This window comes from Pecten maximus, chromosome 9 (assembly GCF_902652985.1).
Source record: "Pecten maximus chromosome 9, xPecMax1.1, whole genome shotgun sequence".
Classification (NCBI taxonomy): Eukaryota; Metazoa; Mollusca; class Bivalvia; order Pectinida; family Pectinidae; genus Pecten; species Pecten maximus.
This window is the reverse complement of record NC_047023.1, coordinates 25,929,071-25,954,882: the sequence shown is the minus strand read 5'-3', so window position 1 is coordinate 25,954,882 and position 25,812 is coordinate 25,929,071. Positions and strand designations below refer to the sequence as shown.

At 35.6% G+C, this 25,812-nt stretch overlaps 3 protein-coding genes across 3 annotated transcripts; 2 read left to right on the top strand and 1 right to left on the bottom strand.

The window, feature by feature from the left end:
• Positions 1-510: 510 nt before the first annotated feature.
• LOC117334256 (cyclin-dependent kinase 7-like) lies at positions 511-13,779 on the top strand. Its single transcript, XM_033893764.1, has 11 exons — positions 511-593; positions 2,984-3,043; positions 3,471-3,572; positions 3,979-4,047; positions 4,910-5,020; positions 5,314-5,432; positions 5,729-5,828; positions 7,471-7,557; positions 7,778-7,927; positions 8,174-8,315; positions 8,736-13,779. The coding sequence occupies exons 1-11, from the start codon at positions 540-542 to the stop codon at positions 8,762-8,764; spliced, it is 1,023 nt and encodes a 340-aa protein (XP_033749655.1). The 5' UTR covers positions 511-539; the 3' UTR covers positions 8,765-13,779.
• LOC117334257 lies at positions 11,810-13,399 on the bottom strand. The gene is made up of 2 exons (XM_033893765.1): positions 12,462-13,399; positions 11,810-12,383 (listed from the first exon to the last, which is right to left on the bottom strand). Exons 1-2 carry the CDS (start codon positions 13,358-13,360, stop codon positions 12,341-12,343), a joined length of 942 nt encoding a protein of 313 aa, XP_033749656.1. The 5' UTR covers positions 13,361-13,399; the 3' UTR covers positions 11,810-12,340.
• A 6,346-nt stretch (positions 13,780-20,125) lies between the features above and the next one.
• Positions 20,126-25,812, top strand: LOC117333823 (heat shock 70 kDa protein 12B-like). The gene is made up of 3 exons (XM_033893236.1): positions 20,126-20,428; positions 20,926-21,082; positions 21,841-25,812. The coding sequence occupies exons 1-3, from the start codon at positions 20,240-20,242 to the stop codon at positions 22,929-22,931; spliced, it is 1,437 nt and encodes a 478-aa protein (XP_033749127.1). The 5' UTR covers positions 20,126-20,239; the 3' UTR covers positions 22,932-25,812.

The following is a 25,812-nucleotide window of genomic DNA, read 5'->3' as shown; positions in this document are numbered from 1 at the left end:
GTAAATATTATTATTAATAAAAAGTATACCTCCCTCCAGTCAAGATTAAACATCCTTGGTCATTGTTTCACCCATTTGGGCTTCCCTCGTGTGTCAACGTATTTTCTTTCTTTTTTTCTTTATTGCCTGGTTATTCATTTCAAATTTTCGTTTAATAGGTGAATCAATCCCTGCTCCGTATAATTCAAGGTACTGTGTGTAATTTTTTTCACAAACGTTTGGCCGTTTGCTTTGATATTTCATATCTGAGCCCGATGAAAAGGAACAGTCATCGCTCCATACTAGGAGATTGGTACCTGATGTGAAAGAAGAAGAAGAAAACGTATATTTTGCTGAAGATTTTCGGATGTAAAAACCGTGAATATCTTATGGACATTTGACCGCGGGAAAGTATGCCATAAATTCCGGATTTGTTTAGTTGTTTTTATTTTTATTTTATCAAGAAGGAAATGGTCAATCGAGCGTTTATCACGCATACGCAGGTGGCATTATAGAAGCGTCTAACAAACACAGAAGACCGCGACGGGCATCAACGCGAAATGGAAGAAAAGCAAGTTCGCTATGAAAAAATAGAGTTCTTAGGGGAAGGACAGGTAAATTTTGAATACTTGCTTTGAAATATTTTATCTTTCTTTAACCTTTAAGTGCAATATAGTGTTGAAAATGTCCGAAAATCTTTTTATTAGCGACAAACAACACCGTTGGAAAGTGAGTTCAGAACTTTTTCCTGTTGTATCTTGTTTTCATGGCCTGTCAACATTACAAGTTTCAAGTTTTAAAAAGTCGCCACCTCAGTTTTGCAATTGATATTGATTGATTATTCATGTTTATCGAGACAAATAACATCAGAATCTACAGTCGGTCTACTCGACTACAGTAACTAAAGAAATATCCAGAGAATCTCGGGCTAGTATGTACTGTATCCAGTAGGCCTAGTCACGGGAATTTGACGTCCTTTCAATAAGAATATATAATACTCCTTATGGAAATAACCTGTACATAAAGATTTAAAAAAATAATATAATGGATATTTGAAGAGGCATTGCTGTGTATTCTTATTGATATATAAAGTCAAACTGCTGTGCAATAACATAGCAGACTGCTGGTCAGTGTTTTATTACATACACATATATATATAATTAAAAAACAGTCTCTTCCCCTCTTCTATGAACTTATGGAACTCTTTAGATCCTTCTATTAGAGATTCTGTATCTATCTCGAGCCTAAAAAATAAGCTTAAAACTGTATTCCCTGTCTTTATTTCTGATGTTTTTCTTGACTGTAAGCCTAGGGCATTAAATATTCTATTGTGTCAGTTGCGTAATAATGCCAGTAACCTAAATTTTGATAAGTTAATAGATCATCTAGTTCTTGATGGCTCATGCATTTGTGGAGCAGACTTTGAAAATTTGGTTCATTTTTTCTTCCAGTGCCCACTATATTCTACCTTTAGGCATCATATCACTTCTATATACAATCGTGTGGGATTTATTAATTTACATATACTTTTATGTGGCGATATAGATTTATCTCAAGATATTAATCTATATATCTTAAATCATGTTTACTTATGTATAATGAGCACTAAAAGATTTCAACTATTATGATTATGTTGCTCATCATTATTTTTCATGTCTTTCCTTTATGAAATTGTGTGTAAGTGAGTGTGAAAGGTGTGCTGTTTAGACTATGTATAATTATTATACCTATCTGCAACCGGTCTATGGAAAAGACTTATATAGGGTAATCCTGTTGTCTGATCCTATTATTTCATATATATAAATATTTAAAATAAAACTTAACAAATGATAATAATATACATAAATAACATTTTTGAATTGAATATAATTAAAATACAAATGCCAAAAGTATCTCTCCGTGCAAACATCTATCATTGATGGAGTAGAGTAATAAGAGCTTTACACATTTGAATGGAGGCAGATGTTGCAAAAATGTTGAAAATTAAGGAAAATAGATGACTTAATGTATGATCATTTTAGAAATGTATATATAGCTAGCAGAATCTAAATGTCAAGCATGATGTACATATAATCTGTGAAGAACATGCCACAATGGTGAATTTCATCCTGGTGAATTGTAACTGGCTCAGTAATACACTACATCGGAAATCAGACTCATAATTTTTCATCATGCTTCATGTACCTTATGGGACAACAAAAACTGACTTTCAAGTTTGATTAAATTTATTCACAATGACAGGAACATATTTTTAGTTAATTAAAGTTTCACAAATTCTATCAACAGTAATTTGATTATTTCTTGATAATTAAGTCTATAATGTTATTTCATAATCAGAAATTCATTGAAGTTAATAGTCAGATCCATAGTCTTGTCTCAAAAACATTACACATATTAAATGTCGTCACCTCTCTAAATTATGAATGAGAGTGAGAGATTTGTCATTCTTTGTTACATAACACTAATCACAGTTTGTGCTGGTGAGATTTTTTTAACACCCGCTGTCACTGAGTACAGACAGTTAGTGTGATAATTGTCTATTGTGTCGTGATAATTGTCTATTGTGTCCAGGTATATACATAGAATTACTGGTAAAGACAATGGGAGTGTGGATATGACATGTAGTTTTGGGATTGTTTTTTCAACACCACTGTAGTAAATATAAAAAGCAATTAATTGAAATTAAGTTTTTCTAGGCCTGCAGCCAATCTATGGTAATGGAGTCTATTGGAGATATCTAGGAAATAAAGACATTGTTTTTTTTCTCCAGTTTCTTTAAAACATTAACCAACATCTTGGGGCCCCTCAGGGGAGGGGAAGGAAATTAAATCTGAGGACATTAAAAACAAAATCAGCTAAATTTTAGGTCTATGGAGGCAAAGCGTTTTTATTCATTACTTTCCCAAATACTGCATACCCGGTATATGCCAACTACAAATAGAAAGGTACTTTACTACAATAGTCATGTATATGTATATTATATGCTGTATTATTTAACTTTCAGTTTGCTACAGTTTACAAGGCTAAAGATTATAAAACAGGCAATATTGTTGCTGTGAAAAAGGTTTGTACAAATAAGCGACTAAAACACTATATGATATAAATAAAAATTGAATGTATGAAGGGCTGTTCAGTTAAAGTAAGCCTGAAGTTGTACTTGAAAAAAACAAAACACTGCATGTTGAGAAATTTTGCAATGGTGCTTCTTGACTTTTCACACGTATTTCAATCATATGTGATATAATTGTGCCTATATATGTATCTGAAATAAACTTACATATAGATTAACAAAATACAAGTCCTCATACTTTCACATATTTCATGAAAATACTATAGTTTTATTTAACAAATTAAATTGGTCACCCAAATAGATTTGTGTTGAAAAGAAGTGAAGTAAATGGAATATTTCTGTCATGATGAAGAGAAATTGTATTGACCTTGACTAGTTAACTGACACAGCATTCATGCATAAACCTGAATTTTGTATACAGATCAAGGTAGGGACGCGGGCTGAAGTAGCAGATGGAATCAACAGAACGGCCCTCCGAGAAATCAAACTGCTCCAGGAGCTCAGCCATACACACATCATAGGAGTGAGTTCTCATTGTTATTATATGTTCAAACAAACATCATTGTATCATTATATTGTATGTTCTCAAAGTTGTTTGAAAACAATAGTCACACATTGACAAAAAAACATACAAAAGAACATATCAGTTTACATAAGCAGGTTAAATATGCCTATCATATAATTACTTACCAAAGAGAGATCTCCACAAATTTTTTTTTATAGAAACAGAAAATTTGTGGATGGACTGGATCCCTCTGGCCCTGGTAACTTATATATACCATAAAACCACAAGATGTTCGAGTGACTTAATCTTAATGTTTGTTTAACTGAATTATCATGATATAATCTTAGTTCTCTGCATGTAATGCCATTAAGAAACTTTTTTGAAATTAGTTTCTTCATGTTTAACATTTTGTTTTTATTTTCAGCTTCTTGATGTCTTTGGGCATCGGTCAAATGTCAGTCTTGTTTTTGATTTTATGGAGACAGATTTAGAGGTAAGTGCATAAGAAGCATTTTCCCACCATTGACCTTTTTGTTTTTACAAAAGATATATGCTTTTAAGTACAGTATATGGGAAAACTAGTTAAGACAGGACTAATAATAATATAATAATATGATACAGATAAAGGTGTACGTTCTTAATACTTTATGAATTTTACTAATTTCTGACTAGTTTTGAACTTTGGTTTGACTTTGTGTTCAGCTGTGTTTCTGTTGAAGAAGGAACAAGGATAAGCATGATTCAGAAATGTTACCTTTTTTACCTGACAGTTAAATGATATATTTTGAACATTACTGTCAAAAGTACTAATCCTGATACAATACCTTAAAGTCAGGCTATAGTTATTATACAATTGAGATTCTGATGATCAGGAGGCCAAACAAGAAAACACAGAGGTTGTACAGTAATTCTGAAAATTTCGTCCTCAGTTGTTTGTAAAATATTTCTCATACTATTACCTGAATGACATTTTACAAAGCCGTGTCAAAGGTTCAAAGTTTAGTACAGATAGACAAAAATGTATGGTATTACAGCACTAACTCACTGAGAAAAAGTACTTTGAATCCTTGTAAATCAGTTGTACCAGAAAAAAAGTTTATTTAAGATTTACTAATATAGAATGTAATTTAAACCTAGATATACAATGCAAGAATGGAATTTTGCAGATACAGGTATACAATTGAGAACCTTTTACATGTACTTTGGAATTACACATATTGTTGACCAAGTTTTACTGGAATATAAATCTACACTGCTTAACTTTGTTGTATTGGGGTATGTAGTTACATATATACAGATTTAAGGAAAATATATATCATTATGACTCATTTAACTTGAAACCATCTTTATTTCAGATTGTTATAAAAGATAATGAGATTGTTCTAACCCCAGGACATATAAAGTCATACATATTGCAGACTTTGAAAGGTTTGGAGTACCTACATTCTCACTGGATATTACACAGAGTAAGTCATTCTACCCCCACCTAATAAAGCTTATTAAAAATTACTATGCCTTTCCATGCTAATTTTCTCTATATCTAGACGTTTTGGACAAAACATACATTTTTTTCAAAAAAGTGATCATTTTCAAATAATGAAAAATGCCTTTTTAACATGAACATGAACTTTTACAAACATTGATCTGATGTTTGGTTGGAAATCCTTTTCTCAAGAGGTAGCATTTATGAGTGTTTCATATGCCATTTATTAAAGCTATATCTTATCTCCATAATGTTATTAAAACTTTATTTTACCAGGATCTGAAGCCAAACAATTTACTTATCAATCAGCAAGGTATACTTAAGCTTGGTGATTTTGGTCTGGCAAAGTTTTATGGATCTCCTACAAGGATTTATACACATCAAGTGGTAACAAGGTTTGTACATAATTTTGTTTCCATAATCTTTTGATCAAATGATTGAAATTTGTACAAAATCAGTAAATGAGACAAAATAAAACGAAGTATTTGAAATGAATTCTTATCTTAAACAAATCAGTGCCTATTCCTGGAGTGCAATGATTTTCTTAGAATTTGACAATGTCTAATCAAACATTTGGTTGATTATGATTTTCTTAGAATTTGATAATGTCTAATAAAACATTTGGTTGATTAGCATGGTATTGAAACATTGGCATTTAGTTTTCTAAGTTGACTTTATGAATTTTTGGTAGATGGTACCGGTGTCCAGAGTTGTTGTTTGGTGCCCGTCAGTATGGTACAGGAGTAGATATGTGGGCTGTTGGATGTATCCTTGCTGAACTCTTACGGCGGGTCAGTACACTGTACATATGATAAGATTGTTTGCATATAGGTTTAAAGAAGATTATATAATTAAGGCCCAATGATTATCATAGTTGTTTCATTTAAGATTAATTTAGTTCTTAAAGTAAAAGTAACCAACAAGTTAGTGGTATAAATTTTGTTAATGTTATGAAATACTTTTATAGTATTTTTATACTGAAGTAAAGTATATGAATTGCTCTTCATGATGTATTTTACAGAATTGAGATGTTAAAGTTGAAAACAAAATTACAAATAAAACAGTAACTGTGGGGATTGAACTTAAAATTGTAAAACTGCCTGCCAAAAGCTTTTTAAGTATTGCTATTAAAACTAATTGTGTTTTGTGTGGGTCACCATGAAAGATAAATGCTTGTTTGACAAAGGAAATTACTCCAAACTACTACAAAGATGGATACTTTGTCATGGTATAAAAATTGACCTCTTCCCTATTAGTAGGTTTATATGAACTTAAGTACAGTCAAACCTCGATGATTCAAACTTCGTTGATTCGAATTTCTCGCTGTATCGAACTTTTTGCTTGGTCCCGAATTTCCTCACTATATAACGCTACTAACGAACCTATGTATGATTCAAATTTTTATAAATCGAAGTTTTCGGTGTATCGAACTTTTTTCATGGCCCGTCAGCTAGGATATTATAGGTAATTGACATCTCATGATTCGAACATATAATTTACCTGTACTGACCACTGGACAGGTGTTTGTCGTGACCCCCACGGCAAGATTTCACACCCCTCCCACAAGTGCCCGGACTGACAATAGGGATAACGATAGCGTGCGTTGTCACTCCCGATCATGGGGTTAATTAATAATCAGAATAAATTGATAGATAAATGGTGTATTTAGAAGCCATGACATTTAATCACTCCGGTATACCATACCGGTAGTCGTCTTTGATGATCTCCGCCGCCATTGAAATCAGCGGTTGGTGAGTAAATTTTACGGAAACAGTAAAACAAGCGGATCAATTTTAAACAAAAACAATTAGTGATGTCTTCACTCATATTCAAAGTGTCACGTTTCAAACTTATACATAAATATCCACGTAAATCAGTTATTTGTCATTCAATCATGCATTCTCCCCCTAATCGGCGTTCCGTATTTTATATGCACATAACGTAAACACATGTGTCTTTAGCAAAAAACGTTAACGTAAGTGTGCATTGTACTTTTGCTTTATCTATTACACGGGATATAAGTTTTTTGTAACAGATACATAGTTTGTTTGATTAAAAAATGCTTATGTATAATTGATGAAAACTATTTTTATGGGTTTGGGGTAAATTAACTAAACTTTTCGATGTCAACCTGCCAGGCGACGATCAACACGAAGACACCGAGGACATGTAACGTTAACAGATATGGTCATTATCAAGAAAACATTGATCTATTGTCAACCATGAATATTTCGAAGTCCCGCTGTTTCGAAGTTTTTCTGTTACTCCCTGGTAGTCCCTAGAACTTCGAAACATCGAAGTTTGACTGTATATTAAAGTTAAACTCTTATCACAGAAGCTTTGTTTTTATAACTTCACAAGCTGATACATAAGTGTGATGTATGTATGGATTGGTTAATTGACCAATAATTTTTTATTGTGTTGGTTTTCCAGGTACCTTTCCTGCCAGGAGATACAGATTTGGATCAGCTGAGCAGGATATTCCAGACACTGGGCACACCCAATGACGAAGTCTGGCCTGTGAGTGCTAAACAATGCCATCTTTAAGGATCTTCTACACAAGTTTATTGTTGTATTTATTTGTACCTTTATGGTATTCTGTAGCAAGCAAATTGTTAACAAGGTATCACATGAATTCCAGATTTAGTTAATACTTACAACTTATTATCATTGCATAAAATTCTAACCCTGGTAAGGTTTTGACAGTCAACATAAAATAGCTTGACCTTTTTCCTTCCAGAACATGGTTGATCTACCAGACTATGTGCAATTCAAGGACTTCCCTGGCACGCCGCTACGTGAGATTTTTATCGCAGCATCAAATGATTTGTTGGAGCTCTTGTCAAAACTTCTCAATATGGACCCACTAAAGAGATGCACAGCCACACAGGTATGCTTTCTTCACAGTGATGTTTGTCCGCTAGTAAACATTTCAAAGGTTCTGATGAAAATTTGTTTAAACAAAACAATAACAGAGATAATTTTCCTAAAAAAGAAATGTGTTAGGCTATATTTAAGCATTGTCAAGCACTTTCAGGGAGATGGTTTATAAATGAGTTCCAGGTGGGGAAAAGGGCCAAAGTGATAAAAAGTCCATTGACAGGAGGAAGAGAACTCATGTTTCTTGATATTTCAGGCATTGCAGATGGACTATTTTATAATGAAGCCACACCCTACTCCAGGACATCTACTTCCTATGCCTGGTAGTAACAAAATCAAAGACCAGAACCAACTTGATAATAGATTTAGCCTCAAACGCAAACTTCAAGGTGATACAGGTTAGTTGAAAAATAACACATGCAAAAATGCAGTCATATTGAAAACACATCTCAAACAGACAATGAAATATTTGTTAAATGTTAACTTAATGAAATGTTAATAGTTATGCATTTTCAGTTTGAAAAAAAAAAAATCTGATTTTATTTTGACAGCAAGACTGAAGGCAAAATGTTATGTTTGTAAAAGAATATTATAAAACATAGCTATATACTGATATCTAAGTAGGTGAAAGAAAATGTAAGTTTTATAATGGTTTGTGATAAAATGTTGAGTTTTACAGCAATTAAGACACTACAGAATGCCGTGTGTAATTTTATATAGCCCTCGTGATCTGATCAGGAGTTCCTACACGTTTTAACAATACATGTCATTGTAATGATGATTCTTAAACTCAACAGTTGCTTTTTATTGTTTTACAGGTGGTTTAGTGAAGAGGTTGGTGTTTTAAAGGAACATGGAGGGAAAGTACCACAGATGGTTGGAGTGATTTTACTGGTAAAATATTGTCAAACAAGAAACACTTCACTATATTTACAAATTGTACTGATTTTTGATGTAAAGTTCATAAGAAGATTCCTTAATTAAAGGAAAAATGAAAATTTGCTGATTTTTTTTGTTTGACAATATTTAGGTGGAGATTGGATGCATTGAAAGGGAGTGTGACATTGTAACTGTTACTTTGTGGGTGAGCAAATGTGTGTGACATTGTGAGTGAGTGTGACATTGTGAGTGAGTGTGACATTGTGAGTGAGTGTGACATTGTGAGCTATAGCGAGTGTGTGTGACATTGTCATCCTCATTATTTTATTTATTACACCTATCACTTGTTGATCATTTTCTGCACGTTGTTACAGATATGTGGACAAATGGAAGATTGTTTTGTTATATTTACCTTGTGACTTCAGGTTGTGAAAACTAAACATTTTTCTCACTAGGAAATTACTGTTCCAATAAGTCGAAAAAAATAAACATTATACAGTATCCCATGGATTGTACTGTCAAACTCTCTTTCATATTTAAGCATTTTCAAATTAAATTTTCTGGAACAAACATTTGCATTGCTGCAGATAAGCATAAAAAAATATACAAATTTGTACGGAACGAAATATTGACAAGCCATATTCGATGATGGTTTCACTCTATTTGTATCGGGCATTTCTGTCAGACAGATTTCAGTAATATATATACAACTAAAAGTTTTAATTTTATATACAAAATGTATGTCACTAGGTAAATATGATATTAGTGTAAATAAAAAGTTTCTATGGGCTTGACCAAGACTCTGGAATTCTATTTGTGAGCTCTGGTGAGATTTGCTATTCCAGGAACCAGGGTGTTTCAGCTTAAAGTTTTGATGTAATCTGGTCCTTGTTTTTGCTTTAAACCAGATCTGAAAAGAAAATTTCAATAAAATGACAAGCTTGTGTCCAGTTCTGTAACAATAGAAGGTTTTGCTCTTACACAGTAATATTACATTATACTTTTACTCATAATAATACTGTGGGCTCTCATAATGACTCAAGAATATTAATAACCTTGCGATGACTCAAAAATGCTAATAACAACAGGCAGTTTTTGTTACATCACTCATTGCTTAAGAAGTCAGTTATGAGTTATGATGTTACACAATATTGTTAAAACCATGGCCCTATAAGGAACTTTCAAAGACTCACAGATATGACTGGTCGAATTCTCGGACTTGCCCCAGTAAACTTAGTATTTTTTACACAAAAGTATGTTTCATGTTATAAGAGCTGTTTGAAAAAGGAGAGCATGTCTCTTTAATGATCATCTCTTCTTTGTAGAAAGGAGAACATGTCTCTTTAATGATAATCTCTTCTTTGTAGAAAGGAGAACATGTCTCTTTAATGATCATCATCTCTTATTTGTAAAAAGAACATGTCTCTTTAATGATCATCTTTGTAAAGGCATTATTAGTTTCTGTTATTATTAGAGGTTATTGTAACAAATATGCATTGAAATAAAACATATTTTACTTGTTATCCTACCTATTCCATGAATAGGAGGCTGATGTATGTTGTTGTTGGATACGATAGCTCAGGCATTGGTGATCGTTAAAGTATGTTGCAGTATGGCCTTCAAAATATTTACTAGGATATTAATATTAGGTAGGTACAATATGTATATAGATTTCCTAGGGTTCCAGCATTAATGCAGTTCAGATAAGCAAAACTATTTTTTGTCCTGTTTTGAATTTTATTTTTGTTCAAATTGATGAAATTGGACAAATATTTGAAGTAGAAAAATGTTTGGTACAGAATTTTACAATGTGTCAAATCTTGTTTTATATATGTAAAAAGAAAACTAATGAGATCAAACTCTTTCGGAAAATTTTCTGACAAAATGCAGTAAAGTATATCTTATCTACTCCTGTGATTAATCTATTTTTCAGAATTTTCTGATTCCATATACTAACATGTAAAATTCTGTCAACAAAAACAATGGACCTAAGTAATTAGTTCTTTACTGCAAAATATGTTTGTAGCAAACGATATGAATATTAATGATAGAATAATGAACATATTTTACCATATTTATCATGAGATAGAGCCAAAGTTTGTGATGTAGTATATGTTACAGTGCCATTGAATTTCCAAACTACTTACATTGCACTTGTACAAATGTATCTTGTAACCAAACTGTGATGTGAATTGTTTACCAATTACAGTGTAGTTCAGAATACTGTCACTTCCAAAATATTTTTGAAAGATTTTCTTTTAAATATTTAAAATGAATACTGAATTTATTATTTTGTATCTTTCCGTGATTCTGAAATTTATTTTGATAATTAACAACTGAGCCAAAAGCGTTGCGATATTATATCATTGTTCATTGACTTAAACAGTGATTGTCATGTATTTCTGGATGTACAAACTTAAAGGTATTTATCTATAAAATTATGAAGCCATTCCTAATCTTCGTAACACTGCTTTGGAATTAGCAAACACACACCGAATCAGAGTGAAATTCCTGCAGATCAGGCTAGTTGATTTATGTCTTTAAGAATACATAATACATATTCTTTACCTAAAAAATTAAAAACAAAACAAAAAAACAAACTTAACACAGTAATTGTTTACTTCCTCACAAGATTTGTTCACATATTCCTGTTTTTATCACATTGTCTTCACTGCCTTTGATAATACTTGTCAGATGAGATTGGTTTTGATAAATTTTCAAACATGACCTTCTTACTTTCAGTAACAAAAGTTTTGCCGTTTTATTTTTGGTATAGTATATTAACTATCAATACTTAAGAGGGAATGATTTAAAGTTCCTATAAAGGGACATTTGTTACATTTCATGAAGGCTATGCCATTCTGGATTTCCATACTTTCGCTTTAATTAGAATAAAGAACAAAAATATTTTTGTTTTAGTATAAGGATTCTGCGAAGTACACCTGTGTTGATTTTTACCTCACCGAATCTATGCTGTCACACGGATGCAATTGTTTTGTTATTATTTATTCTGTTTTTTTTTTAATTTGCACTTTGTTAAAATGTGAGTTCCTTTCTAGTTAAGCCAGTATTTGGTTGGTGTCTTTAGAATCTTGCCTCTTGAACGATATTGTAACATTATTATCTGAACTATAGTGCTCTTTTTGATATAATTACAAGTATTAAAAGAATTATGTTGATAGATTGACAAAATCACATTTATATGTTTATTTTAGTTTCTAAAACAATTATCATAATGTAGGACAATATGTTCCTATTCTTTACTAGTATATAGCCATGTGACTTGTGACTTTTGTAAGGAGAAAAAGATTGAAAATATTTGACTACAGTTAAACTTCATTATCTAGGACTTGGATAATTCCAAGACCCTGCATAAATCAAATGAAGAATTCAGTCCTGAGAGTAAAATATACTCGCTTACCTTAAATACTCGGTATATGTCAAAGTTTTTTCATGACTTCACCTACTCCGAGATACTAAAGTTTGACTGTTGCTATCATGCAATTTTTTCTACAACGAAAATACCTATGTTGATTATGTATGATCATTGAGATATGTAAAACAGTTTATGTGCAATTAAGTGTACAGTGTACGTTTCAAATGGATGCGTCGTCTGTACAGTGTGCGTTTGAAATGGATACGTCGTCTGTACAGTGTATGATACATTGTCTGTACAGTGTACGTTTGAAATGGATGTGTCTGTACAGTGTACGTTTGAAATGGATGCGTCGTCTGTACAGTGTGCGTTTGAAATGGATACGTCGTCTGTACAGTGTATGATACGTCGTCTGTACAGTGTACGTTTGAAATGGATGCGTCGTCTGTACAGTGTATGATACATTGTCTGTACAGTGTGCGTTTGAAATGGATGCGTTGTCTGTACAGTGTACGTTTGAAATGGATGCGTCGTCTGTACAGTGTACGTTTGAAATGGATACGTTGTCTGTACAGTGTACGATACATTGTCTGTACAGTGTATGATACATTGTCTGTACAGTGTATGATACATCGTCTGTACAGTGTATGATACATCGTCTGTACAGTGTATGATACATCGTCTGTACAGTGTATGATACATCGTATGTACAGTGTAAGATACATCGTCTACAGTGTATGATGCATCGTCTGTACAGTGTATGATACATCGTCTGTACAGTGTATGATACATCGTCTGTACAGTGTATGATACATCGTCTGTACAGTGTAAGATACATCGTCTGTACAGTGTATGATACATTGTCTGTACAGTGTGCGTTTGAAATGGATGCGTTGTCTGTACAGTGTATGTTTGAAATGGATGCGTCGTCTGTACAGTGTACGTTTGAAATGGATATGTTGTCTGTACAGTGTATGATACATTGTGTGTACAGTGTATGATACATCGTCTGTACAGTGTATGATACATCGTCTGTACAGTGTATGATACATCGTCTGTACAGTGTAAGATACATCGTCTACAGTGTATGATGCATCGTCTGTACAGTGTATGAAACATTGTCTGTGCAGTGTATGTTTGAAATGGATACATCATCTGTACATCAATTTTCGAAAGGGTAACACTCATGGCACACCAACCCAGACAGAAAATGTTCCAACATTTGGTTATGGATTTTATTTGAAACTTTAAAATAGAAATTTCTTTAAAGTACAATATTCTTCACTCAGCAATGTCCAGACTAACTCGTTCTTAATACTCCATTGGTAACATTCACTTTCGCTCTTTTCACAGAGCGAAATTAAAAGTATTCCCAGAAGTATTGAGGAGGGACTACATGTAACTGGATGAATGAAATGATAAATAGGCTAACTTCTATGGGTTTTCTTTTAGAGAAGAATGTTGTTTATGATTATGTTGAGCAATGAAGGCAAGTTAGCATTATACATTAAGTCAATTGTAGCAATTTTTGCACAGAATATGCAACCGAAGCTATTCTTGTATGTGGATAAGACAGCAGAATCCAAATAAAAGTCTTACAAACTATAGAAAATCTGGCTAGTCTTGTTCTTAAGTCCACCATCTGAAGGTGGGCTTTTCAAATTGTCTTTTAATTGCCAAAACAAATACTATAGTAGATGATAGACGCCATATACGATTTTGATAGATGAAGTTTGTAATTTAATACCATTTGTGGTTTCTTCTTTGTCATTAGTTGTACATGTTCAATATTAATACTAAAGTAAATACAGCTCAGTAATTTACCATATGGATGTCAGTTAAACATTAGAAAAAGAGTGGAAAAACCTACTTTACTGAATTTTAACCTAGTCCCCGAACCCCCAAAAAAGTGTGAAAATATGCTCTACACATAGAGAAGTCCAAATACAGGTAGACCGTAACAAATTCTCAGGTCCTTGTGCACAAACATACATGTACAACTTATGAAGAAGCTTTTTATTGCATTTATTAGGTCATCTGACCCAAAGGGTCATGATAACCTATAGCCACCGTGCTCAGTCCATCGTGCGCCTTTAAGATCTTTTCTTTCAAAACCCTACTCCTCCTTAACCTCAAAATGGATAATTACCAAACTTGGTGTGAAAATCATTGGGGGGAGGGCGATCATATTTTATATAAGTAAGACTGGTCAGACCCCTGGGGCCGCAGGAGCGCTTGGGTTGATTACATTTAATGTGAAACATTGGTGGAGGAAAATCATATTTTATATAAATGAGGCTCGTGTGACCAATACTTTTGCTGTGATTTTGCTTTAAAACTCTACTCCTCCCAAACCGTTCATTGGATTACAACCAAATTTTGTGTGAAACATCATAATCGGATGGCGATCATAATTTATATTAATGAGGCTGGTGTGACCCATGGGGACAAAGAAGTGAGGCTCCAAAAGGGGAACTTAGCTGAAATTTTGCGTTAAAACGCTACGCCCATTTAATGCCTTAATGAATTACAACCAAATTTGGGTTGAAATATCATAAGGGACGGCAATTATAATTTATACATGTATAAACGAGTCAGGTCCGACCCCTGAGGAAAGAATGGCGGGGCCCCCAAAAGGAGAACTTGGTGGTTAAATATTGCTTTAAAACGCTACTCCTCCTCAATGCCTTAATTGATTACAACAATATGTGAAACATCATTGGGGAAGGGCAATCCTAATTTATATAAATGAGGCTGGTCCGACCCATGGTGACAAAGGGGCGTGACCCCAAAATAGGAGCTTGGCTGAAGTTTTAAGGTACTACTCTTTTTTAAGTCAAAATGGATAAAAACCAAACTTGATCTGAAACATTTTATTGTAATGATGCTGGATTGAGGGGTGTGTCCCTGCTGTAAGTGTTTGTCAGATGACCATTTAGGCTCATGGGCCTTTTGTTTGTAGAAGGCAACAATTACAATACGTGGAAGTCTTCAGACAAAAAATATTCATATCAATTGGCGAAACTCGTGATCTTGAAAAAATAGGTGGAAAAAAACCCCAAAAACCCTAAAATTGAAAGTAAAATGACAAAACCAGTAAATTAAAGGCAAGTTAATTAACCAGGTATAAATAGCTCTTTCAAAAGGTTTGAAATCACACTGAACTTCTAGGTCGCCAGATGCACATTCAGTTCAAAGACATTTTAAGGACATTTATGCTGATAAAAATAATAGAAACTGCATCTGAAGTATGAAATAGTGATGCACAGAGTTAACTTACTGCAATCTATGCCTAAATGTTCTTATAAGACAACAGCAAAAGTTTTTAACATGTGAAAACGATCTTTGTTTATGCTTGCTGGAAGTACAATTTGGCAACTAATAATGAAGACGGAATCCGGACCAAAAGTTCCGGAATTGAAAAATAATATAGAAAACTAAAATTTTAATGCTTGTGGTTCACAATTAATTATAAAAATAATTCTTTTAATTTTAGATGAATATTTTTGAAGGAATGAAATGCTGATTGCTGTGATTATCAACCTTCCACCAATGTTTTGAAGATGGCAAAAACAGCTTCAACAACTTACAATGTAAAAAATTCATGTAAATGAATGAAGTGTGCATAGAAATGCTTATTAAATGACACATGTTGATAAATTTTTTCAGTTTTATTGTTTTTATTTCAAGTGAAATGCCGTTAAGCGCAATGACCTGCATTGGATTGCTATGACCTGCATTTTTATGAGTAATGACCTGCATTTTGTTCATGAGAACTTGACAGGTCTGCTGAAGACTTGCTCCATGTACCGATATCTAACTCGATTTGTGTGATGGTTTAAAAACGATGGTATTGGAAATATTATAAATTATTATATTTGTACGAGTGTTTTAATTTTACCTTTGTAATCTTAGGTCAAAGTCAATCATTTACACACAAAAGCTAGTAAGGTCACCCCACACAACACACAGAGTAAATAGTCATAGATAACGTTCTCTATCTTCAAGGTCGTTGTGATATGCAGACAACAGTACAATGGATTCAGGAAGATAATCCCGTCATCCTTGCTGAAATTAGGTAAATTGATTTACAGGCTGTAGATCGCTAAATACGTCGTTCACGTGGTTTTCTGTCGCCGTTGTATGACGGCCCGTCAGCTGACGAGAAAAGGTAAGGGGATGATTAGAAGGGATACAGTAGGGAATGACGTGTTAGACTGGGTTTGTAGGGCGCGAGAGATAGGGAGTAGTCTGCAGATGAATTTGACCTATTATGCTATTAATTTTTAGAGGTGATCCAAATTTGTCATAGCCTTGCTAGATCGTATGGTCGTAGGAGTTTCTTTTCGTTATTTGAGCGAAACCATGGAAACTGTTGCTAAATAACTTATTTACAAGTGTACATGAACAGTTTCAGAAGAAAGTCTCTAAATATGTTCATTAAGATTGATATTTGAAGTTATAGTGTTTTTTTTCTGCAGGAATACGTTTTTTGTCCTTGGCAAAATGGCTGACAATAGCGATTTGCCGTCGGCTGTGGTGGCGATAGACTTCGGGACAACATATTCCGGATATGCCTTTTCATACAGGTGCGAGTACCAGAAGAATACATAATGCCAGGCAAATCTTCCATAACAGCTGGGCATCAGGAATGGCAGGGAACCTTTCCACAAAAGCCCCTACCGTAGCCCTTTTTAAACCAAACAAGGATTTTGATTCCTTTGGATACGAAGCAGAGGAAAAGTTTTCGGATCTTACAGAAAACAAACGACACAGAGATTGGTATTATTTCAGTAAATTTAAAATGCAGCTTTTTGATAAAAAGGTAGGTTTGTTCTTTGGTTATCAGTACCGGAGTCAGTGTTTAAGCGTGTTTTATTGCGAAAATAAATTATCTTATTTCTTGTTTTAATGTTGTTATGTGGCATCAGGATAGATCACACGAATATGTACATCTTATTAGTATCTGTGTGCTACAATCATCATTCTTAATGGGTGTATATACTGTCTCCCTCATTTTCAAATGAATGTACATCGACATAAGATATTAAAACTTTCAATACAAATTGAGTGATAACGTACTTGCAAAATAATAACAATAAACGTGTCGATAACAAGGTGGTGATCGAGGAAACTAAAAACACATAAGAATACCAAGACCCGGAGGTTCAATAGTTCCATGATTCGATACATGTCATAATTGTCAATATTAGATTAAATTAGAATGTCAAGCGCATATATTCCGAATAGTGCCACTGTTCATGGAGGTTATGACACACCTCGGGGACTAAAGTCCACCGACAGTGTCAACCACCTGTACAGTAAAGCTTGGGGACTAAAGTCCACCAACAGTGTCTACCACCTGTACAGTAAACCTTGGGGACTAAAGTCCACCAACAGTGTCTACCATCTGTACAGTAAACCTTGGGGACTACAGTCCACCAACAGTGTCTACCACCTGTACAGTAAACCTTGGGGACTAAAGTCCACCAGTAGTGTCTACCACCTGTACAGTAAAGCTTGGGGACTAAAGTCCACCAGCAGTATTTACCACCTGTACGGTAAACCTCGGGGACTACAGTCCACCAACAGTGTCTACCACCTGTCGGTAAACCTCGGGGACTAAAGTCCACCAACAGTGTCTACCACCTGTACAGTAAACCTTGGGGACTACAGTCCACCAACAGTGTCTACCACCTGTACAGTAAACCTTGGGGACTAAAGTCCACCAACAGTGTCTACCACCTGTACAGTAAACCTAGGGGACTAAAGTCCGCCAGCAGTATCTACCACCTGTACGGTAATCCTCGGGAACTAAAGTCCACCAACAGTGTCTTCCACCTGTACAGTAAACCTTGTGGACTAAATTCCACCAGCAGTGTCTACCACCTGTACGGTAAACCTCGGGGACTAAAGTCCACCAACAGTGTCTACCACCTGTACAGTAAACCTTGGGGACTAAAGTCCACCAACAATGTCTATCACCTGTACGGAAAACCTTGGGGACTAAAGTCCACCAACAGTGTCTACCACCTGTACAGTAAACCTCGGGGACTAAAGTCCACCAACAGTGTCTACCACCTGTACGGTAAACTTCGGGGACTAAAGTCCACCAACAGTGTCTACCACCTGCACGGTAAACCTTGGGGACTAAAGTCCACAACAGTGTCTACCACCTGTACAGTAAACCTTGGGGACTAAAGTCCACCAACAGTGTCTACCACCTGTACAGTAAACCTTGGGAACTAAAGTCCACAAACAGTGTCTACCACATGTACAGTAAACCTTGGGAACTAAAGTCCACCAACAGTGTCTACCACCTGTACGGCAAACCTTGGGGACTAAAGTCCACCAACAGTGTCTACCACATGTGCAGTAAACCTTGGGGACTAAAGTCCACCAGCAGTTTCTATGACCTGTACAGTAAACCTTGGGAACTAAAGTCCACCAGCAGTGTCTACGACATGTACAGTAAACCTTGGGAACTAAAGTCCACCAACAGTGTCTACCACCTGTACAGTAAACCTTGGGAACTAAAGTCCACCAGCAGTGTCTACGACATGTACAGTAAACCTTGGGGACTAAAGTCCACCAACAGTGTCTACCACCTGTACAGTAAACCTAGGGGACTAAAGTCCGCCAGCAGTATCTACCACCTGTACGGTAATCCTCGGGAACTAAAGTCCACCAACAGTGTCTACCACCTGTACAGTAAACCTTGTGGACTAAATTCCACCAGCAGTGTCTACCACCTGTACGGTAAACCTCGGGGACTAAAGTCCACCAACAGTGTCTACCACCTGTACAGTAAACCTTGGGAACTAAAGTCCACCAACAATGTCTATCACCTGTACGGAAAACCTTGGGGACTAAAGTCCACCAACAGTGTCTACCACCTGTACAGTAAACCTCGGGGACTAAAGTCCACCAACAGTGTCTACCACCTGTACGGTAAACTTCGGGGACTAAAGTCCACCAACAGTGTCTACCACCTGCACGGTAAACCTTGGGGACTAAAGTCCACAACAGTGTCTACCACCTGTACAGTAAACCTTGGGGACTAAAGTCCACCAACAGTGTCTACCACCTGTACAGTAAACCTTGGGAACTAAAGTCCACAAACAGTGTCTACCACATGTACAGTAAACCTTGGGAACTAAAGTCCACCAACAGTGTCTACCACCTGTACGGCAAACCTTGGGGACTAAAGTCCACCAACAGTGTCTACCACATGTGCAGTAAACCTTGGGGACTAAAGTCCACCAGCAGTTTCTATGACCTGTACAGTAAACCTTGGGAACTAAAGTCCACCAGCAGTGTCTACGACATGTACAGTAAACCTTGGGATCTAAAGTCCACCAACAGTGTCTACCACCTGTACAGTAAACCTTGGGGACTAAAGTCCGCCAGTAGTGTCTACCACCTGTACGGTAAACTTCGGGGACTAAAGTCCACCAACAGTGTCTACCACCTGTACAGTAAACCTCGGGAACTAAAGTCCACCAGTAGTGTCTACCACCTGTACGGTAAACCTCGGGGACTAAAGTCCACCAACAGTGTCTACCACCTGTACAGTAAACCTTGGGGACTAAAGTCCACCAGCAGTGTCTACCACCTGTACGGTAAACCTCGGGGACTAAAGTCCACCAACAGTGTCTACCACCTGTACGGTAAACCTCGGGGACTACAGTCCACCAACAGTGTCTACCACCTGTACAGTAAACCTTGGGGACTAAAGTCCACCAACAGTGTCTACCACCTGTACAGTAAACCTTGGGGACTAAAGTCCACCAACAGTGTCTACCACCTGTGCAGTAAACATTGGGGACTAAAGTCCACCAGCAGTGTCTACCACCTGTACAGTAAACCTTGGGAACTAAAGTCCACCAACAGTGTCTACCACCTGTACAGTAAACCTTGGGGACTAAAGTCCACCAGCAGTGTGTACAAAAGACACGTTAGCACGTTTCAAAACAAATTCAGAGTTAGATAATTATTTTGTTCGCCATTATTGATTGCTTCAAATTAAGGCCAACTTGTTTAATTTAGAAGCTGTCACGAGATCTTATGACGTCAGACCAGTCTGGAAAATCACTTCCTGCCATGGACGTATTCTCAGAGAGCATTGGATATCTCGTGAAAGCTGCTATACACCAAATAAATCAGGTTTCAGAGAAAGATATCACATGGGTCCTTACAGTCCCTGCAATCTGGAATGAACCTGCAAAGCAGTTCATGAGGGAGGCAGCCATCAAGGTAAGTACATTACATAATCATATGTATATTCATATTTTATCAATACAACATATATGTTCTTTATCGTCCTGCAAGCCCAATTTTAAATGGAAACTAATGGAAATCAAATAGCCAAAATATATTTTCTAAAAATATAAAACAATAATGAAAATAACGTTTTTTTTTTTTTTTTTTTGCAGAATTGTCGTTTACCATGTAGCACAGATTCCGTCACACATGACTACATGTATATACTTGCGCGCGACTACCGTTAAGAAACAGAATATAGAAAACCACAACTGTGTGATTGACCAATCAAATGTTTTGGATTTTTTTAATTTTTTTTGCAGTATGACAACGTCTGTTATGAATCTTCTGATGTTCCATAAAATGCAGGAGTTTGAAATGTAAGAATAACTACAATTTTATGTAGAAGAAAAGTTTTTATTTTAGGAAGATTTTGAAAACACTGTACAGATGTATTCTGTTTGGGTCATCAGTTCTGACTTACCTTGCAGACTGGGATAGACAAAGACAAGTTGATGTTAGCCCTGGAACCGGAAGCTGCAGCAATATACTGTCGATATCTACCCAGTACACTTGGTGGCAAAGACGAGAATGATATCCTCAGCTTCCTCCATCATGGTGGGCGGTATATGATCGTGGACATTGGAGGTAAGGTTTGCTTTCAGTCTTACACAGTAAAGGTCATTTTCAATCGTTCAAAATGTTCATGATGCAGTAAGAATGTACATGTATTTTTTTCATAGAAATTATAAAACGACACTTTGCATTGCGCCTGTTTTCCGCGGTTTCATTTTTCCTTGAACACTGCGAAAATATTATCCCTTTAAAAATAATAAAAAGAAATTGTCGAAAAAAACTTGGATACAATGGTTGATTAAACCATTGTTAGTTTCTTCATTTTTACGTTTGTATACTCATATTTAAAAAATATACATGTATATATATTGAGCAATCTTGCGTAATATAGACTATTATAACATCCACAAACGGGTTTGTTTTTAAAAAAGCGCTTTATAATCGATTCCAATGTTGTATCGTTGCATTAATGTACAAGAAATGGTGTTACAAATTGAAATAAGACAATTTGATAATAATTCTAGTTCCTGACCCCAAGTACCCGTGGTCTTTTTTACATCTAATATCAATCGGAGCGTTCGGAATAAGCATTCAGATATTTTAGTACTAAAATGTATTATGCTACATTCTGTCTGAAACACTATACACCATATATCCAAATCCAAAAAGATATTGGTAATTTTCTAGAACTTTCGAATTTTGTTGATTTTTAACGCCTTTCTAATATATCGGCCTGATGTCAATAAACGCCTCTTCAATATAAAAAAAAAGTCAACAAAACATTATAATAATTCGGACTTGTTAATTTCGTGTTTTACGCTTTACTACAGGTGGGACCGTAGACATTGCGGTACATGAGGTTTCTGGTGATGGGAAAACTGTTACAGAGATCCTACCGGCGTCTGGAGGGGCTTGGGGAGGAGACAGTGTCAACCGAAGGTTTTTCAACTATTTCAGCAAGAAGATTGGTGAAGAAAAAAGTAAAAATATAAAAAAAACTCGAACGTCTCACTGGATGGTACTTGAGAACAATTTTGAAGGAAAAAAGAGGAAATTAAAAATAAACACAGAAAACGATATTCGACTCGAACTACCGCCGGTTATCGTTTTGGAATCAGGACTGAAAGTTGATTTGAGCAAGTCATTCAAAATCGACATACGCAACGAAGACTTCAGATCCTTTTTCAATTCAACGAACAACATAGTCAGCCACATGAGACATATATTTAACAGAATTGTTGACATTGAGCTTGTCTTAATAGTAGGGGGCTGTGCCCAGTCAGATTATGTTTCGAATATGCTAAAAAATGAATTTCCCTCAAAGACGGTTTTGGTACCCACAAAAGCTGAAGTAGCTGTGATGGAAGGCGGAGTTATGTTTGGATTCGAACCATGGACTGTGACCGCCAGAATGTGTCGTCACACTTACGGCATTGGATGCAATCGCCCATTTGAAGAAGGGTTCCACCGAGAGGAGTATCGAAAGGATATCGACGGTAGAGACATGTGTGGGAATATATTCGGCAAACTGGTTGCTGAGGGGGAGGTATTGGATATTACAGAAAAACGCGTAGCTGAGCAATACAGCTCGTCACACAAGGATAAAGCGAGAAAGGATATCGTAGTGAATATCCCATTTTACGCGTCCACAGACAAATTGTGCAGGTACATAACAGACAAATCATGTGAAAGAATAGGTAACATCAAAGTGTACCCTCCAAATGACGGATGGCCTGATGAAGTTCACTACCGCGTCGAAATGTACTTCGGAAGAACCGAATTCGAGGTGAAGCTATTCAACGATATTGATGAAAGAGAATATAACGCTAAGTATGACTTTCTCATCGAGCAAAATGTTCCAGAGGTTTTACCGCACCTACCAGCCCCAGCTCGGGATACAAGTCGCTGTACAATATGCTAAAGTACATGTATGGAAAATAGATAAGACTGTGATTTAAAGGGAAACAAATGAGTGTCCATTATAATACACAAAATTCCAAGATGAAGAAGAGACACTTTTTTTGCAAAGGGTGTTCCACGAACTTCTCGACTTTTTACAAGGATTTTACAAAAGACAGATAATAGAGTATGTGATTACAAATCTAAGAGCTACATACATTGGGGACAAACAGAATTAAACTTCATACTGCTGTTTAGTCCTTAGGACTCGTCAGTGATGCTAAGGACTTAAAAGTGTTGATGCCTGGGATTATAGATAGTCACGTGACGACCTAAGTGAACTGACCGGTGTCTGGTGGTGGGAATGTTTTGATAAAATTCTTATATTTCTGGACATGTTTTCTAAGATCCGATATGTTTGTATCATGTTTTGATTATTTACCTTTGACCAGACAAAGGTCGGCCATTTTATATATAGACACAGGGAACTGTTACAGCTGTTATCATTATATTATGGCGTGTTCGTCCAAAGTTGATACGGAGTTCCATATTACCCAGAAAAGGCCTTGGCACTCACAACCCCGGATTGTGAAGCAACTTAAGACAATCGCCAATAAATGACCAGTAACGTGTCACCTGTCATTTTCGAAAATAGGCGTCCCGTTTAAGGATCGTCGAGTATCCGTGATCATGTGGCAACTGGCACTAAGACGGTTATCAGTAACACTCAATCTCAATATCCCCTGGATGTTTGCTAAAGTTTGCTCCGATGCTGGGCCCCACCATTGTGCCAATGGAAGCTAGTTTAATTGAACAATCATTAACTTAGTTAATTCGATCTATGGTTTAGAGTGCCGTGAATGCTGCTATTCGTCACTAAGAAATACATTGAGAAAGGGTTGCCCCTGATTAAAACTATTGAAAAGCGGGCATCCGAACTGTTGGTTCTAAAAAACAAACCGAGACAAATATTCTTAAGACAGGGTTAGAGGAACAGCAGCAGTACTCGAGCGCTTCAACTCCACAACGTCCCTGTACCTGGAGGTGATCTCTAAGCTTTCGACACACAAGATGCAGAAGTCAAAATAAGCCGCGAGGACATTTCCAGGTCCAATATCCTTGATAAAGTGAACAATCGCTCGACGACTGTTATTACGCGCCTTGTTAGATACACAGATCGTCACAAAGTTTTCCAGAACAAAACGGTTTGTAAACGGACAACAATTTCATTACTGGGAGTCCCACTGGACACCGATCAGCGCATGTTAGCCGACTTAATAATTAAACTACGCAAAGAAAACCACATATATGCCCTGTGGAAAATGGACGGCAGGATCTTTTACAAAACTGGTGAATTCGCAGAAAACAATCTGATGCATATGTTAGTGCACCCGAGTCAAATCATTATCCATGAATAGAGTTATTCCATTATAAGCATGCTGACATGCCATTTTTAAAATGAAATTATTCGAGGTAAAGAGCATGTGTTAATACAAAGCTGACATGATTTATCAAGATGAAAGCACGATGTGAATATGCTGACATTTTTAAAAAATGAAACTGTTTCATGTAAACTTGCTAACATGCTGTTTCAGAATGAAATTTGATATGAAAACATGCTGTCATACTATTTCGAAATGAAATTGTTCATAAAAACATGCCGACAAGCCATCCATTTCAAAATAAAAGTGTTCCACCAAAAATGCTGACATGATACGTCATATAAAAGCTGAGTACTATGTAATCATGCTGACATGTAAACATTCTATATCACAATGAAATCGTTCCGTGCAAATATGCTGACATGCAATTTTAAAGGAAAATATGTCATAGAAGCTTTTTCAAAGTAAACATGTCGATATGCCATGAAATTATTCCATGTAGATATGGTTTGTCGCAATGAAGTTACTTTATGCGAAAATACTGACACTTGCTGTTTAAGAATGAAATTATTCCATGTTAACATGCCGACATGCCATTTTAAAAGAAATTCTTCCATGTGAACATCTACTTTATCACAATGAAATTATTTCATGTAAATATGCTTTGTCATAATGAAGTTATTCTATGTGAACATTCTGACACTTGCTGTTTACGAATTAATTCATTCCATATTAACATGCCGACATGCCATTTTAAAAGAAATCATTCCATGTAAACCATATACTTTATCACAATGAAAGTGTTCCATGTAAACAAGCTGTTAAACTATTTTATAACACAGTGTCCCATGTAAACACGGTGATAAACTATCTTATAAGACAGTGTTCCATGAAAGCATGTTGACAAGATACATCCGATAAAGGTGTCTTACGTAAACATGCTGTTTCAAAATGTAATTATTCCATGACAGCATACTGACATAATTATGCTGTTGAAGAATGGAATTGTCCATGTAAATTTGCTGACATACTATTCCAAATGAAATTACTCTTTGTAAGCATACATACATACATATGCTGTTCATGAATGAATTTATTCCATGTAAACATGCTGATGATATAAGATGAACTTATATTATTAAAAAACAACATGCATACATGCTGTTTCAATATGCCATTGTTCCATGAAATCTCGCTGACACGTTTCAGAATTTTATTCTTCCTTGTAAGGATGCTGGTATGCCATTTCATAAAGAATTTATTAGATACTATGTCACAATAAAACTATTCTATGGAAACATGCCCTGTCACGATGAAATTGGTCCATGCAGACATGCTGATGTGCTATTTCAAATGTTTGGTAAATGTGCTACGTCAAAGAACATTGTTCCAAGTAAACACGCTGACATGCTATTTCAATATGAAATTGTTCCACGTAAGCATGTTGACATACTATTTAAATATGAAATTGTTCAATGTATGCATGCTGACATGCTAATTCTAAGACACATATTTGTCTGA

Excerpts from the sequence above, each read along its gene's own strand:
- LOC117334256 (XM_033893764.1), top strand. The coding sequence starts at position 540 with ATGGAAGAAAAGCAAGTTCGCTATGAAAAAATAGAGTTCTTAGGGGAA. Across the intron at positions 594-2,983 it reads AGTTCTTAGGGGAAGGACAG|TTTGCTACAGTTTACAAGGC; the intron begins GTAAATTTTGAA and ends TTTAACTTTCAG. Across the intron at positions 7,558-7,777 it reads CCAATGACGAAGTCTGGCCT|AACATGGTTGATCTACCAGA; the intron begins GTGAGTGCTAAA and ends TTTTCCTTCCAG.
- LOC117334257 (XM_033893765.1), bottom strand. The coding sequence starts at position 13,360 with ATGAGTGTTACCCTTTCGAAAATTGATGTACAGATGATGTATCCATTT. Across the intron at positions 12,384-12,461 it reads AACGTACACTGTACAGACAA|TGTACACTTAATTGCACATA; the intron begins TGTATCATACAC and ends TGAAACGTACAC.
- LOC117333823 (XM_033893236.1), top strand. The coding sequence starts at position 20,240 with ATGACGTCAGACCAGTCTGGAAAATCACTTCCTGCCATGGACGTATTC. Across the intron at positions 20,429-20,925 it reads TGAGGGAGGCAGCCATCAAG|ACTGGGATAGACAAAGACAA; the intron begins GTAAGTACATTA and ends CTTACCTTGCAG. Across the intron at positions 21,083-21,840 it reads TATGATCGTGGACATTGGAG|GTGGGACCGTAGACATTGCG; the intron begins GTAAGGTTTGCT and ends GCTTTACTACAG.